At 26.2% G+C, this 17,927-nt stretch overlaps 1 protein-coding gene across 5 annotated transcripts in view; it reads right to left on the reverse strand.

Moving 5' to 3' along the window:
• LOC127286141 (protein bric-a-brac 1) overlaps positions 1-17,927 on the reverse strand; it is a 108,732-nt gene that overhangs the window by 43,721 nt on the left and 47,084 nt on the right. For all 5 annotated transcript variants that reach the window (XM_051312463.1, XM_051312468.1, XM_051312456.1 and 2 more), the window contains exons 2-3: positions 12,020-12,164; positions 11,759-11,923 (exon numbers count right to left, since the gene is read on the reverse strand). In XM_051312463.1, coding sequence (XP_051168420.1) covers positions 11,759-11,923; positions 12,020-12,157 — 303 coding nt within the window. In that variant the 5' untranslated portion in view covers positions 12,158-12,164. The remainder of the gene's footprint in view (positions 1-11,758; positions 11,924-12,019; positions 12,165-17,927) is intronic.

Here is a 17,927-nt window from a genome sequence, read left to right on the forward strand (position 1 = left end):
AAATTTTTTTCAGTGTAAATTCAATTTTTTAGACATTTTGTTTTTGGTATTAATATAGGTTATATTTATATATATTCTTTATATGACAGAAAAAATAATAACATATGTTATTGTAATGATGTATATAATTCCAAGAATAGATTTTTAACACTTTTCTTTACTATTTTTTATTAATTTTAATATTTTTTTAACTATTTTACACTACTCACTCAAACTTCACAACTATATTTTCACAGCGCATTTTCGGTTATGGCATTCTTTTGGCGTTTCCAAGCTGCGCGTAAATAGCTGTGCGCATCCAAATTTTGTTGAAGTAACTTGAATTTTTGTTACAGTTTCGTAATTTTCAGGAAATCTCTCTCTTTTCAAAACTGTTTCGAAAATTTCAGTTACAATGTCTTAACTTTTCTGTTACAGTTACTTGTTTTCCCCTTACGCAACTTAGAAATCAGTTACTTATTTAGAATTTTCAGTAACATTTTGTATTTTTAAGTAAAGTTTGACAAATTTTCGTTAAAAGTAACAATATTTTGAAAATTATGATACTTTTGTATCTTAATTTTGACGGAAAATTCAGAACATTTCTAAATGTATATACATATATAATAAGGGTATGTTTATAATTTTCAGAAGCATTTTATATTAAAATTCTGTGAAATAATAAATCATGGCAAATTTTATAGGTTATGTTATTTGATTATCAATCCCAAAAAAAATATAACTTGGTACGTCACTCCATAATAATTTTTGGAAATTTACGACAAATAAATGAGCCAAAGGTTTTGAATGAACGAAATTTTTTTTGCAACTTCTTTAAGTACTAATTTTATTACAAAATATTGTTTAAAAAGATCTAAAAAGATGTTATTAATTTAATAATTGTTTAATTTACTATTTTATTTTACATGGTCATCATAAGTTTTAATAATTTATAGATTGAAAAAAATATTTCGTTCAAAACTTTTGGCTCATACAAATAATTCATATTATAATTTTTGGTTTATAATATCGAGGGTCTGACAATTCTGCGATCGTGACAGCTGTTGTCTTATATAAGAGAATTTCTATAAAAACAATATTGAAAAATTAAAATTTTCGTTCTCATGAATCAAGCGTCAATGATATATGTAAACAAAAAAAAAAAAAATGAAATTGAAATTCAACTATAAAAATTTGCATAAAACACAATCGCACAGTCTTTTAAGTCCCTTATTCGATATACGGAACAACATACAGGATGCATTCAGTTCCAAATCAGACATGAATATGAAAGCAAAAATGGACGAGAGAGGAAATCAGGGGAACGGGTCTTTAAAGAAGAAAGGAAAATAACATATATATATACAGTACAGCCGGTATAGTATCAGAAGCAAATATTGAAGAAACTATAATAATAATTGTAAGATTTTGGAACATGTGGAGAAAAAAAATTTTCAATTGATAAATTGCTTTGATATATAAAGGGTTTATGAAAGAAAAGATGCAAAAAAAAAAAATATATAAGATTGAAAAAAACGAATTTATATTAGTAAAAAAAAAAAATAATGGTGCACACTGGGCTGCAGAGTTTGCGCGGACAAAGAGAATCTGCGGCTCCAGTCGTCTCTACGCACACTCCATTCTATATATGTATATGTTTATATATGGTTATTCGAGTTCATATACTCATATACGCAGTGTGCGTATAGTACAACGCCTCTGCAGAAACCGCCAAGTACAGTCAAGGGCGAAAGCTTACTAATTTTCTCCCCACTTCTATAGTTTTTTTCCCCTTAAAATTTAGGAAAGATCACAAATGATTTTCAATTAATTTTTTTCCTCATCGAAAATGTAAAAATCAAAAAAAAATAATAATTTCAGTTGTAAATGCTCAAAAGTAGAAATCAAAAAATTTTCATTTAGAAAAAAATATATTTTTCTATCATTAATAATGACAAAAAAATTTTTTGCTACAATTAAAAAAAAATGTGGCATTTAATTTCTTATACTACACTAAATCACAAAGTTATGTAATTGTGAGGCGAGAATTGCTCGTATAAAAAGATCATTATCAATATTCTCACTTCCTTTTTCTTCCTGTCTTTCGCTTCCTATATACAGCTAGAAAAGAAACATTTTCACGTCGACCTTATTTCTTGGCTGTGCAACTGAGAGAGAAAGAGAGAAAGAGAAAAAGAAAGACAGAAAGAAAGAGCAAAGAAACCTTCTGTTACGGACAAGATGTGAATTCAGTCGCGCGGCCGAAACAAAAAGAAAAGCAAAACTGCCGACCGGCTTTTCGACATGTGTTCACCACAATCCGCCAAGTCTTGTACATATGAAGTAAAGGAATTGTGTGTGTGTGTGTGTGTCGATGCCGTTCGCTCGTGTCAAGGACAGCAAGGAACGAGTCGAAGGACTGTGTCAGTCGTCGGAACCAATTTTTTCCGGAAAGAGTCGAGACCTTAAGAGGTCGTGCTTAATGCCACAAAGAAAATATACAGTCTACATAAAAGACAAACTGCGAAAAAAAAAGAATAAGGGATTACATTCATTATTTCATTGGAATTTAATCTTAACAAATTTTTATAACTGGAAAAAAGAGTCCAATGAGAGTATTAAAATTCCCAGATTTACTAAAATTATTATTACCGAATCAAAAATTTACTAATGGCGCAGTACTGGCACCAGAGTTGGATTAACTTTGGGATGATAACATTTCACCAGTATTAGCTGCCAGAGTTGGCACCAGTACTGGTAATCACTACTGGTTCAGTACTGGCTGAGTACTGGCAGTTTTGTAATTTATTGTATACGAAAAGAAAGCTTTAACTGTAACAGAGATAACACACAAAAAACAAATACTGAAACCGTTAACATCTTAAAATCAAAATGCCTTAAAACTAGTGTAATTTTAATCTTAAAACTAGATTAAGTCAATTTTAGGACTTAAAATCATACACTCAAGGCTGAAATTCAGTAAAAATGGTTTTAATGTTAATGGTTTTAGTCAAAAGTGAACTGAAAGTAAGTATTATTTTTTAGTGTGAAGTTTAACTGCAATAGTGAAACTTATCTCTGCTCCAAGTAATACTTTTTTGGTATACTTAGGAAAAAGTGTCTGAAATTTTTAGTAACCCAACACAAATTAAATATTAATTAAATTAGTCAATTAACTAATTAATATTTTATTATATATAACATCGAAAACACCAAGAGTTTTTATTTTTTATTATAAGTATAATATATATTGCAAATTATTATTTAAAAAAAAAAAGAAAAAATAAATATAAAAATATGTTTATTATAAAACCAAAGTATTTATAATATATAAAAACAGTTCCAGTAAAAATAAAAATGTTTATAAAAAAATTATAATGTATATATAATTATACAATTAGCTATTTAATTATTTTATTATTCACTTTAATTATTTGCATCAAAATAAATTTTTGAAAAACTTTTTTAAAAAAATAAAAGTTGTTTTTTAATATTTAACAAGTGTTGTTAAGAAAATTTTTTTGAATTTTTATTTTAAAAATTATTAATTTTTTAAAAAAAAAATTTATTTATTTTTAGTTTGATCGTTTTAAATTTTTTTTGGTTTATTGCTTATCTAGTAGTAGAAAATCTATTTGAACCAGTACTGGCTGAATATCGGCTCAGTATTGGTTTTCAAGTACTGGGAGGGTGGTACTGTACCAGTACTGATACAATGAAAATACCAGTATTGCCCTCACAACAAAAGGATATCCTGAGGATATCCTCAGGATATCCTAAACTAATGTAGGATATCTTGAAAACGTCCATAGGATATCCTAAACTAATGTAGGATATCCTGAAAACGTCCATAGGATATCCTAGAATATCCTGAGGATATCCTCAGAACATCCAAACCACCGTTACGTAGGATATTTTTGGGATATTCTGAGGATATTTTAGGGATATTCTAGGGATATCCCTGGGATATTCCACGGAAATCCTAGTGATATCGTGGGGATATTCTTGGGATAAACTTGGTATATCGCTAAAATATTTTAGAAATATCGCTAAGATCTCCATAGGATATTATTATGATTCAAATTTTGACTATTTGAGATAGCGATTTTTTGATACAAATAGTTAGCGCTTGAGTTGGTTTCAAGAGATTTTTTAAAGAAAAAGTAGGAAAAAGAATTCTTGTAGACAAGGTAAATCATTTTTTATATCTTGGAAATACTTTATAAATACATCCAAAAAATATGTTTTCCATTTTTATTTAATTAATTTGTATGTTAGGGTCGTTTTATGGATACCTTAGGGACATTTTTAGAACGACTCAAGGATATTCTAACCCTTAAGATAATATAGACATAATGTGGATATCCTTAGGACGTCCTAAGAACATCCCTAATTATTCCAGGGATATCCTTAGGACGTCCTGAGGATATCCTAATAATATCCGTTGAAATGATTAGGATATCCCTAGGATATCCCTAGGATATCCTAACCGCCGCTACTTTGGATATCCTTAAAGTATCCTTAGGATATCCCTGGGGTATCCCTAGGATATCCATGGGATGTTTTTGGAATATCCTAGGATATCTGGTGCTGTGAGGGTGGTTCAGTACAGACTGCCCAGCCTCGGCAGTCAATACTAAACCAGTACTGCGCCAGTAGTTAACTCTGGTGTAATACTGAAATTTTTGGTTGGGTAGTATGAAAATTTTCAGAATTTAGAAATTGATAAGAACAAGGAACAAATTGTTTAAGTTTTATAGCGTAAAAATTATATTACACTGAATGTTTATAAACTCCAGTTTTATCAAATTTAATAATTTTTTTTTTTAAATAATAACTAATAAACGTTTAGTAGAGAAATGTTATTATGTTGTTTTTTGGTGAAATACACATTATTTTTAATTTCTCATAACGAAATAATTTATGATTTTAAGTTCTAAGGAATATTAAAATACAATTTAAATCCTCCAAAAACGGTAAATTTAGATTGATTAAATTTCTTACTGGTAATTATTTAAAATTTTGACTTCTACCACAATTTTTAATATTTTTAATAGGTAATTTTCTATTTATTTAAAAAAATTTTAAATAATCATAATTTTACATAAAATAAATTTTTTTTCTATAATAAATTAATTTCAAAAAAAGAAATTTAGAAAAGAAAGAATTAAAAATTTAACTGTGACGATATCCTACCTACAAAAAATTTTACAAATGGAACTTTATTAGAAAATAAATATTTTAAATTTAAACTTTATTATTGAAAAAAAAAAATTTTTAATTAAACTTTATTAAAAAATATTTTTCAGAAAAAATTTATTTTTTTTATTTTTATTTATTTGGCACAAATAAAATTTTACTAGGTTAAAACCAAAATTGATCCACTATATATAGAAATTCGAACTAATAATTTTATTAGTGAATATATTTATCCGTCTCTGAAAAAATGCAAAAATTGTAGAAAAATTTTGAAAGTTTTTTTAGATATTGAGTTTTTAAAATTAAAAAAAAAATTAGTTTTTTTTAAATTTCTAATTTATTAATATTATAAATAAATATTATTATTATTATTATTATTATTATTATTTTTAATAATTAGCTAATTAATTATTATGAATTTTAAATCTATTTAAAATTAATTAGTTATTAATTAATTATTATTTTTTAAAATTTTAATATCAATGGGAAAATATTGTAAAATTATACGTATGTATATTATTGAAAATTTGAACAAGATTCATATATCAATCAACGTTAGACACGATCTATACTTGAAAACCCAGACCACGTGGAATTTTGGTTGAAACTTGGCATTAATCGAAGCTATATATGCATTCACCTCTATAAGGTTTCACCCTATAGAAGAAATTCTCTGTGAGCAAGACACACACGAGTGTAGAACACAACTTTGTGAGGAGCGCCAATCACAGCTTGAGAAGGCATTGCGTGCCAACACGTCGCGCCCGGCGGAGCAAGAGAAAAAAAAAAAAAATAATGGCAAAATGACGAAACTCAAACGAACCTCAGACCGACTCGCATATTTTCGCACATAGAACCATCAAACGTGCGGGTGAAAAATTTTTGATTGATAACTAAGTCAAATGTGCGAAAAAAAAAATTCCCAAGAAAAACTATATTGGAAATTTCAAATTTTCTACTATACTATTAAATAAATATATACGATGATACTCTCTAAATCTGAATTAGTAAAAAAATTTACTAATTTGAATTAGTGACTTACTTTTTGCTTCTCAATTAGTAAAATTTTACTAATTAGTAAACTAATTTTACTAATAAAATTTAACTAATTCTAAAGCAAAAAGTGAGTCACTAATTTAAATTAGTAAAAAATGTTTACTAATTCAGATTTAGAGAGTAAATAAATAATATAATATGATAGTAAAAAATGAAAAATTAAAAAAATAGAATGTAAAAATGATTAATTAAATTGATTCTGAACATATAGAATTATTTTTTATCTAACCCAATAGGTTCAATAAATTATCATATAAGATTAGTGGAAATTGTAAATAAATCTTTTTTTTAGACTTGAAGCAATTTTATATAATTTCAAACTGGAAATTAATTAAAAAATTCTTATTTATTAAATATGCGAAATAAAAACTAAAAATTTTTTTAAAAAAAACCTAATAATTAAATAAAGATTTTCAAAGTATATAAATTTAGTTCAAATTTAAATAAAAGAAGAAATCTGTCACGTTTTATATTTCTCACGTTATCGGAACTAGTGCGCCATCTCTGGTGAAAGGATAAAACTTTTCGATTATAACCACGAGACGATAATAGAGAATTTATCTTATATCGGTAATTTCCTTTTTTATCATAAAAAAAAAAAAATTATGATAAAAAAAAATTATCTATTTGAATAACAAATAGTAATGAATAGTAATTGAAATATAAATAGTAATTAAATATAAATTTAAAAAAAAAATAGTCGTTAATTGTAAAGGGATCTTAAATATCGACGAAAGGTAAATAACGTTACAGATTTTTCACAATCGTGTTCATAGTAAATAAAAATAATTAAAAACCTATTTTAAAAAATATCATTCATATTTGTTTTGGTTTTGAAAACATTTAAAAGGTATATGTATATAATTCAAAGTTCATAAAGTATAAATTAGGCTAAATTATCGTTAAATACAAATTAGTAAAAAATTTCTCTTTTCATTGTAATGAAAATATTCTTCATTTGCGAATAAATATATATTTGGGCATTCCACGGGAGATTTTTATTGAAAATTTTTTTTTCCCCGAAACATTTTTTTTTTCGAAATCTATATGAAAAATAAGGATATACGTATTTTTTTATTTGATAAAAATGAAGGAAGTTATGATTTTTTGAAAATTAACGTCAACGATGGAAGTGTGTTTTTGGGACATTTTTTAATCTATTGTACTAATAAATTAAAAATTATGCTATATATGAAATTTGTTCATTTTTTCTTAAATTTTTCAAATATCTGCTCAAAAATAACGTACCTATAAGAGAAGTTGAAGTTGAAATTAAACTCAAAAAGTGAGTTTTCTCAAAAGAGACACTTTGGATTTTTAATTTTTTGTTTTTGCATTACAATCTCTGGTGACTGAAGAATTTTTTCCCCTATCTGCGAAAGTGGTACTTTTAGTTTTTAAGCGTTACTATTTACAATTTTTTTAGTACGGCTCACAGAATTTAAGCAGTTATTTTACAAATATAACCTTTTTCCATTATTATTCATTTGTTTTTTTTAATTTTCATAAAAACATACTAAAAATTGTTGCGTCGAGCTTAAAAATTGTAAATAGTAACTTAAAAACTAAAAGTACCAATTTCGCAGATAGGGGAAAAAATTCTTCAGTCACCAGAGATTGTAATGCAAAAACAAAAAATTAAAAATCCAAAGTGTCTCTTTTGAGAAAACTCACTTTTTGAGTTTAATTTCAACTTTTTTGTTGCTTCTCTTATAGGTACGTTATTTTTGAGCAGATATTTGAAAAATTTAAAAAAAATGAACAAATTTCATATATAGCATAATTTTTAATTTATTAGTACAATAGATTAAAAAATGTCCCAAAAACACAATTCCATCGTTGACGTTAAATTTCAAAAAATCATAACTTCTTTCATTTTTATCAAATAAATAAATAAAAAAATACGTATATCCTTATTTTTCATATAGATTTCGAAAAAAAAATGTTTCGGAGAAAAAAAATTTTCAATGAAAATTTCCCGTGGAATATATATATGAACGAATTCATTGAAATTTGAATCTTTCTTTATATTGATTAGTCAGTTAAAAATACGACGAGAGATTATCAATAATGGAAACTGACAACTTTGCCAGAGTTTATACTTCGTCCTGGATCTTAGCAGTAAATTTTCACTTTTTAAGTTTGTTTTCATTGCCTATACACTTTCTACACTTTCGTATATCTATTTCTATATATATATATATAAATTCAGAACCATAAGAAAAAGTCTAGAAAGTGTTCCATCAGTGAACAAGAACAAATTTACTGAAATAATTTCAAATAGAGCCGCAACAATATAAATTAGGATTTCTGATTGCGAAAGTGAGAAAATTAAGACGAACTGGTAAACTTTTATACAGACTTTTATTTTGCCTTTATCCCATTCTTTTAATCGTTTCTTTATACCCATTAATTAATTGATTGGTGTTTTTTTTTCTCTTGCAAAAAAAGTTCATTCGCTTCTTGGGGGGCTCATAAATACCACATAAAATTCATTTAGTTTGAATTTTCCTTGGAATTTCAATTAACTTCAAAGTCGAATTTTCATTTTTCAAATTTGTATATTCAATATAGAATTTAAATTAACCTGAATTTTTATTTAATAAAATATTTAAAAATTATTCTATTCTTATTTTATAATTTTTATTTTGCACAATTTCTTTATATTCGATTGATATACACCAGAGAAAAATGGAAAAACGAATAGAGTAACTTTTACTATACTTTAAAAGAAAAACCTTAACTGTCCGCAGTTTATGAGCATTTCTGTGTCAATTTTTACTCCAGAAATAGTAAAATTTATTTCGAAAATAATAAATTTTACTATTTCTGGAGTCAAAAATGCGCAGAAACTGTGGGCAGTTTCGGTTTTACTTTTAAAGTAGTAAAATTTACTCTATTCCTTTTTCCATTTTTCTCTGTGTATTATATTTCAAAAAATGTAATTTAGTCGAATTATAATTTTGCCAAATTCTCATTCAAATTTAATTCAATTAGAATTCTTTGAAATAAACGAATTCGATAAAGAGAAATTGTTAAAATGTAAAAACAACTCAAGATGTAAGTAGTAGATTTTACTACTTAAAGTGGTTCAATAGGCTTTAAGAACATTTTTTTGATACATTTAATAAATATTTTGCAATTGAAACTACTACTTTAAGTATAGTAAACTTTACTACTGAAAGTGGTTCAATAGGCTTTAAGAACATTTTTTTGTAGAATTAATAAATCTTTTGCAATTAAAAATACTACTTTAAGTAGTAGATTTTACTACTTAAAATAGGAAAATAAAATTATTTTTTATTTATAATTGTTTATTATCAGTAGAATTGACTTTTTCATCCTCTCTCCTATACTGACGCTTATTTTATGCCCTAACGATTATGTACCTAACAGAGAAAAATTCCAACCGACGGGAATTGAACCCTCGACCCTAACGCTCGCAATCCGATACCTTAACCGACTAACCACGCACGCTCGCTACGACATTCTGCAAACTACTCGAAGACTACTTTCTGCTTGTCCAATTGGTAATTTAACTATTTAAAGTAGTCATTTTTACTACTTTTATTAGTTGCTATAACTATCCTTTTTAAGTTTTGACTTGTCAATTTTTCATCTTTTAATTATATTATAAGTTGTTTTATTGCATAGTGCAGTAAAATCTACTACTTAAAGTGATAGTTTTAATTGCAAAGGATTTGTTAATTCTACGACATAAATGTTCTTAAAGCCTATTGAACCACATTAAGTAGTAAAAGCTAACACTGAAAGTAGTAGTTTTAATTGGAAACGATTTCTAAATTTTACATCAAAAACGTTTTTCAAGCTTATTGAATTAATTAAAATAGTAAAAAATTACTACTTAAAGTAGTAGTTTTAATCACAAAGGATTTGTTAATTCTACAACAAAAATGTTCTTAAATCCTATTGTACCACTTTCAGTAGTAAAATCTACTACTTAAAGTAGTAGTTTTAACTGGAAACGATTTGTAAATTCTACATCAAAAATCTTCTTTAAGTTTATCGAATTAATTAAAATAGTAAAAATCTACTACTTAAAGTAGTATAGTTTTAATTACAGACGACTTGTTAATTCTACAACAAGAATTTTATTCAAGCCTATAAAATCATAGAAATTAGTAAAAAAAAATATTAATTAAAGAAAATAATTCCTTTTACTACATTTCATATAACTGGTGAATAGTAGTTGGATTTACTACTCTTGAAATTTTGAGTTGACTACAAATTCCACTTGTTTTTACTATACCTTAAGAAAGTTAATTTTACTACCGACCTGTAGTTGTACTTTAACTACATATTTACGAAAAATCAACTATTACTTATTAACTTCTTAAAAATAGTTACATTAACTACAAGAACATGATTAGATTAACTAAAAAAGTAGTTATTTTAACTACTTTCTAGTCAACTACCCAATGGTAGTTGAATTTCTCGGTAACATTTTTATATAACCGAAAATTAACTTCACAGAATTTTTATTTCTTCAAATTTTTTATTTGCTCAAATTTTCATTTAACATAATAGGCATTTTAAAGAATTTTTTTGGGTAGAATTTCATATATATAGCATAGAATTTTCTTCAAGATGAATTTTCATTTGTTCCAATTATTATTTGATATAATTTCCATATAATCAATTTTTCATACTACAGATTTTTTCTTAACCAAAAAATCATTTAACAGAATTTTTAATTGATATAATAGAATTTTCATTTGTCCGAAATTGCAAATGACCGAAGCAACAATTGATTTTGGCGCGATTTTTAAAATCAACCAATCACAATTTTATAGATAATTTTTTATTGGTTGATTTTAAAAATCGCTCCGAAATCTTTCTGTCTGTTTGTTCGGACATTTTTGCAATTTCGGACAAATGAAAATTCTATCAATTAGAAATTCTGTTAAATAATTTTTCGTTTAAGTAAAAGTTCTGTAGTATGAAAAATCGGTTTGATGGATATTACATCAAATAATAATTCGAACAAATGAAAATTCATCAGAAAGAATATAATGAAAATTCTATGCAATGAAATTCTACACAATAAAAATTTTTTAAAATGCCTATTATGTTAAATGAAAATTCGAGTAAATAAAAATTCTGACAAATAAAAATTCGAACAAATAAAAATTCTGTGAAGTGAATTTTCGGTTATATAAAAATTGTGTAATACAGAAAATTCTTTTGATGATAATTCTGCAAATTACTAATTAGAACAAATAAAAATTCGGCTCAAAAATAATTATGACAAATGAAATTCCATAAAATGAAAATTCGCTAACTAATGATTTTTAGAACATAATCGTGGGTCCCAAATTTTTACTACTTTCAATTAAAGAGAAATGAATCAATGTATCTTAACAAATATAAATTATTTCTCTTCAATGAAATTAGATTAATCACACCATTTATTATAATGTATATGTCGTATATACGTGAATTTGTTTCAATCAGATATCATTAAAGAGAGACAATATCATGAGAATTTACACGGCATTCATACCTGAAGTTCTGCTTGTGAAACGTCAATTTCTCCTCTGTAGACAAATTCAATGATGAATTTGAGATCATTGAAGCATACATCCTGGGGCATTATAATTGTTGGATGTTTACAGGGGTTGGAGAGTAACAATTTTTGAAAGTATGAACTGCATGCAGAAAGAACCACCTGTATAAAAAATTTAATTTTTGATTATTTTCAAAATTAATTCTTTAAAAAAAAATTAAATTTTTTCTTTCATTTCTTCTGTTAAATATTTTTTACCTTGTGTGCCTTTAGAGATGCCTCATTGCAAGCCAGGGTGACATCGACGAAAGCTTCAGTTTGTAATAGCTGATGAAAGACAGACGTCATATTCGACTGGTAATTATTCCAGCGCAGGCAGTAATGCTGCCCGGCCATGCCTCCACTGAAAAAATAAATAATAATTTTCATTATTTTGCTTTTTCAAATATTTTCATCATTTTTTTTGTTATATTAAAATAAAATTTTTTTTACTGGAATTCCAGTAGAACGTCCGAAATATCTCGTATTTTTATATATTTGCCACCTGCCTCACCCTGCTTTTTTCTATTCTAGTTCCTCGCCCTGTATAGCAAAAAAGCTACCATTCCCTGAAAATTGTCACAATTCGGATGTTCCACTGATTATTTTGCATTTATCAACAAAAATTTACCAGAAATTCACTAAACATAACCGAAAAAAATTTTTATCTTTAAGGTTTCTTTTCACTTGAAACTTGATATAGTATGGCAATTATTGTAATTTAGAAAGTTTTGTGCAAAAATTCGTATACTTTTGTTGATGACAAAGGCACATTTTCTCGAATCAAAAGAGATATAGATACAAATATATATAACCTTCATTTGACATAAAAACCTGATTCATTTCATTTGCGCAGCATACACAGAGAAATAACTGAATAAGGTTACAAGGAGGTAAGTAATAAAAAAAATTATATTGCACCTGCTTCTCGTAAAGACTGACTAGGTTCCTCTTTTTTTTTTCTTTTTTTTTTTACACAGCAGATCTCAATTTCATTCCGTTCACTTCTTTTCGTATTACCTTTCTCCAGAAGAATAAGAATATAAATTCTATATCAAAATTTTTTAAATCTCAAGATATGAAATTGGAAAGTTTATTTCTTTGTACATAAAGAATTATGTTTATTTTACATTTTATAATCAAGTATAAACTGAGGTTAATGTCAGTTTGGTTACATTATTTAAATATCAAAATTTTGCGACGGTTATATATGTCAAATTTATTTGTGATATTATTATAGTCTTTTCTTGCTTTTATTCAGGTGACCGCAATTAATTAAGGATTTTTGAGTCTAAAAATTGATCTAGCTGTATCGTATGTTGAACTACAATTTTGCAAAATCCTTTTTTGGGGACGTCTACAAAACACGGGGCCAGACCAAAACGCATATGATTATGTTCTAAAAAAATCATTATAGTTAGAATCGGTTAGAATTTTCATTTTATGGAATTTTACTTGTCATTATTACTTTTAAGCCGAATTTTTATTTCTTTGAATTAGTATTTTGCAAAATTTTCATCAAAACGATTTTCTATAGGTGAAACGATTCTACGGAAACTACTTCACGGAAATTCCACACGGAATTCCGTAAAAATTATATACAGAATTCCGCAAAATGTTTGAAAGAAGTTCTTTTGTAATTTTGCGAATTTTTTATAAGAATTACACACATAATCTCTATACAGAATTGCACAAAATTTTTGTTGGAATTGCACAAAATTTTTGTTAGAATTTCACAACTGTACACTGAAAAAAATTTAGCCGAAATCCTCAACTACCTTTAGTTAACTGACTTGAAATTAGTAAAAGTAACTACTTTTTTGGTTATTTTAACTATGTGCGTGTAGTCAATTTAACTATTTTTTATGGAGTTAAGAATTAGTATAGTTAATTGTACTTAACAAAAGTAGTTAAATCAAACTTCAAAAATTAGAACAATTACAAAATCTCCTTGACTCAACTAAATTCTTAGTTCTTTTAACTACTTTTTAATAGTCCATACAACTTTTTAAATTCAGTTAAGGACCTATTGAACTATGCAGGGTAGTTAAAAAGTAGTCAAATCTACTAGTTTTTTTTATTGAGTGTATTTTTTACTGATTTTTTTGTAATTTTAAAATAACTGCTGGTGGATACACTGAAAAAAATTAGTCGAGAAATTCAACCACCGTTAGTTATAGTTGACTGAAAAATAGTAAATTTCTTTTGGAAAACGTTTTATTGACCTCTCAAATAACTTCGACTAGATATTAATTAATCTATCATAAATTCTATATTATATCCACCAGGAACATCATCGTCGACTAGTTTTCGTTATAGTAGCAGCAGTTATTTTAAAATCACAAGAAAATCAGCAAAAAATAAAGTTGTGGAATTTTATTGAAAATTTTGTGCAATTCTGTATGGAATTCTTTCAAAAAAAATTCGCAAAATTACGAAAGGAATACTTTCAAAATTTTGCGGAATTCCGTATAGAATTTTTGCGGAATTTCGTATGGAATTTCCGTGGAGTGATTTCCGTAGAATCGTTTCACCTGGGGAGAATTTTATTTATATAACAGAAAATTCTGCAAAATACTAATTCGAACAAATACACAGAAAATTAAAAGGCATTAAAATAAGCTGCAACGCTTATTATATTTTAATCCAATTTTGCTTATTTTAATACCAAAATGAATTAAAATAAGCAAAATTTGATGAAAATAATAAGCATTGCAGCTTATTTTAATGCCTTTTAATTTTCTGTGTAAAAATTCGGTTTAAAAATAATTATGACAAATGAAATTTCATAAAATGAAAATTCTAACTAATGATTTTTAGAACATAATCATGCATCCCAAAATTTTACTTTCTAATTTTTGAATTACCGTCAACTGGGGCTATTCTACTCACCCGGGGTTATTATACTCAGCGCCCGTTTTTAATTAACAAAACATTTATATTAAAATATTTAAACTTGCCGCTTGGTGTAAATAATATTGTTTAATAGTTTTTATTACAGAGGGCGCTAAATGTTAATACTTAATTTTTTGTAAGATTTTTTAATTTCACAGAAAATTAAAAGGCATTAAAATAAGTTGCAACGCTTATTATTTTAATCCAATTTTGCTTATTTTAATATACCAAAATGGATTAAAATAAGCAAAATTGGATTAAAATAATAAGCGTTGCAGCTTATTTTAATGCGCCTTTTAATTTTCTGTGTTTTTAAATTCATCTGAAAGAAAATTTTATTCAATGAAATATTCTATCTTATTAAAATTCATTAATATATGTCTATTATGTTAAATAAAAATTCTTAAAAATAAAAATTCTGTGAAGTAAATTTTTGGTTATATAAAAATTCTATAATATTGAAAATCGTTCTTATAGTTTCAAAAAAAAATTGTTCATTATATCAAAGAAAGTCTAACATTGATACACGCATAGAAAAAATTTTCTGTGGCAGCAAACTATTTGCTATTACATCAAATTACGTTAGCTATAATACAGGGACAGCGAAAAAATTTGCTGTGGTGTCAAAAAAGTTTGCTGTGACAGTAAATTTTTAAAAATTAAGACTAATATTGTTTATCACAATAAACTTTTTCACTGTCATAGCAAAAAATTTAGCTGTGGTTATTAATTTTGATAGATCCAATAGCAAACATCAGTTAGAATCTTTAAAAATTTCCTTTTTTTCCATGTATAGGGCGAAAGAAATATTTATTTGAATTAAACAAAAAAAATTCTTTTGAAATGAAGATAATTTTTTTTTTTTTTTTTTTTTTTTTTGAATCAAAGATAATTTGTTTGAAACAAATAAATTTTCTTAGTATCATAAAAAAAGTTACCAAAGAAATTTTATTTCTTTGCAGAGTTTTTAAAAATCTAAAAAATATGATTTTAATTGTTTGAAAATCTTTAAATTAACAGATATAAAATTAAACTCACAATGGTTGTCAAAAAAAAAAAAGAAAAAAAATATATATATATCTCAGTGGTTTGATCTTCTTTTTTCACAGAGCGAGAGAGAGAGAGAGAGAGACACATGTTTTGAAAAAGTGCACTTACACAATCGTAAAATTACTTATATATAACGATAATAGCGCCATCAACCGAGTTGCGAATAACACGTGGCAAAAGTACCTGTAGTGTACACCCCAATAGGGACCAGTCTCCATAAAAAGGTCCTTCTCACCGATATATCACCAGTGGGCAGCGCGTATGAATGCAAAAAAAAAAAACAAAAAAGAGAGGACAAAATCGAGCAGACTCTCTCAAAGAGTATGGACGATACTAACGATAAGAAAAAAAAAAAATAAAAAAAAAAAAAAAAAAAACACTAAAAACCGTAGACACTAAAGATATAGAGAAAAAGAAGATGAAAAAAAATCTCCAAGAGCGATGAAGGTGAGAGACGCATGAAAAGATCCACGTCTGATGAGGAGTGGCTGAAGGAAGACTGATAAAATTCCGGGGAAAAACACTTTTTTGCAACGTGTCTCTAAATTCCAAAAAAAAAAAAAAAAAAAAAATGTTCTCAATATTTCTTTCTTTTGAAATTGTTAAATTTTTCCAATTGCACTTCACTTTAAAAAAAAAAAATTAAATCCGAGACAAATTATCTTTTTTTTTTCTTTTCTTTTTTGCAAGATGTTTTTGGATCAAAGTTCGGGGCGTTGGTCCGTCGACATTCACCTGTTCTCTGAATCGTGTTTTATCAGTTTCTATCTATGTGACTCTTTATACGGCACATTCTCCTTATCTGTCCGCAGGCACACGGACTTTTATCAGCTGCTTAGACGTGGGACGATAACGAAAATTCTCTAAACTCATTCTTCTCTCTCTTCTTTTTCTATCTCGCAATATTCTTCAACATATTCTCTCTGTCTCTATACCTATTTCTCCTTCTTTCTTTTTTTTTCTCTTTGTCCCTCTCTCTCTCTATCAATCTGCATCCTTATCTCATACCCCCTTGAAAAGTTGCTTTATTTCTATTTTTAAGTCTTTCGTTTATTTCTTTTCTTATATTCTTCTTTTTTTTATCTCTCCAAATTTCTTTTTTTTTATCTTTTTCATATATATATATATATTATTATTTCTTCTTTTATTATACCTCCCACGTTTTTTCACTTCTATACACATTCCACTTCATCTTCGTTTAAAATTTTCAACTATTGTTTATTTTTTTCTGAATTTATTTTTTTTAAGGTAATTTTTCTTTTCCTTTCAAAAAAATTAATTTTCTTCTCTCTACAAATTTGAATTAGTAAAAATGTTTACTAATTTAAATTAGTTATTCACTTTTTGCTTTAGAATGTAGTTTAATTTTACTAATTGTATAGTAATTGTATCAGTACTGTAGCAGTACCACCCCAGTACTGGCAAACCAGTACTGAGCCGATATTGAGCCAGTACTGGCTCAAATATATTTTCTTTTTGATTAATACTAGTTTACAAAAAGTTCTAGAGTGAACCTGATAAATCTTTTTGTTTAAATATTTTGTTTATAAAAATTTTATCACCTTGATTTTATTTTTCAAAATTAAAATTTTCACCTGGAACAGCTATAACATTCACTGGAACAGCAATAAGTTTCACTAAAACAGCGAAAGTTTTCGTTATTCTAGAGAAACATATCGTTGTTCCAGATAAAGATTTTTTCCGTATATGCGATAATTTTAACTGCGATATTTGTAAGTCAAATGCAAAAAATTTAAGTTAAATTGATTTTCGAAATATTTTATAAGGAACAATGTGATACTCTAAATTTTGAATCAGTAAAATTTTAACTAATTTTATTTAGTAGGCATGACCTTTTGACTATAAATTATAGTTTATAAAATTATAACCGTTTTACCATTAGTCGGTAAGGTAGATTTCTAAGTCGGTAATTGCCTACATTTTTATTTTTCAAAAAAATTTTTTTTTACCGTCAGTCGGTAAGGTAGATTTGTTTCGGTAATAACTAATGAAATAGTGAAAAAAAAAAAATTTTATAATTATTTTTGAGTGAATTCTAACGAATAAGTAGCAAAAAAAACAGTTAGTAATTAAAATTAGTAAAAACTTTTATACTAATTCAAATTTGGAGAGTAAATCCGAATTATAGTTAAAAATTACTATATTGTTCTATAATTCAATT

Source organism: Leptopilina boulardi, unplaced genomic scaffold (genome assembly GCF_019393585.1).
Source record: "Leptopilina boulardi isolate dan_hultmark-lab unplaced genomic scaffold, ZJU_Lbou_2.1 LbouV2_121, whole genome shotgun sequence".
Classification (NCBI taxonomy): Eukaryota; Metazoa; Arthropoda; class Insecta; order Hymenoptera; family Figitidae; genus Leptopilina; species Leptopilina boulardi.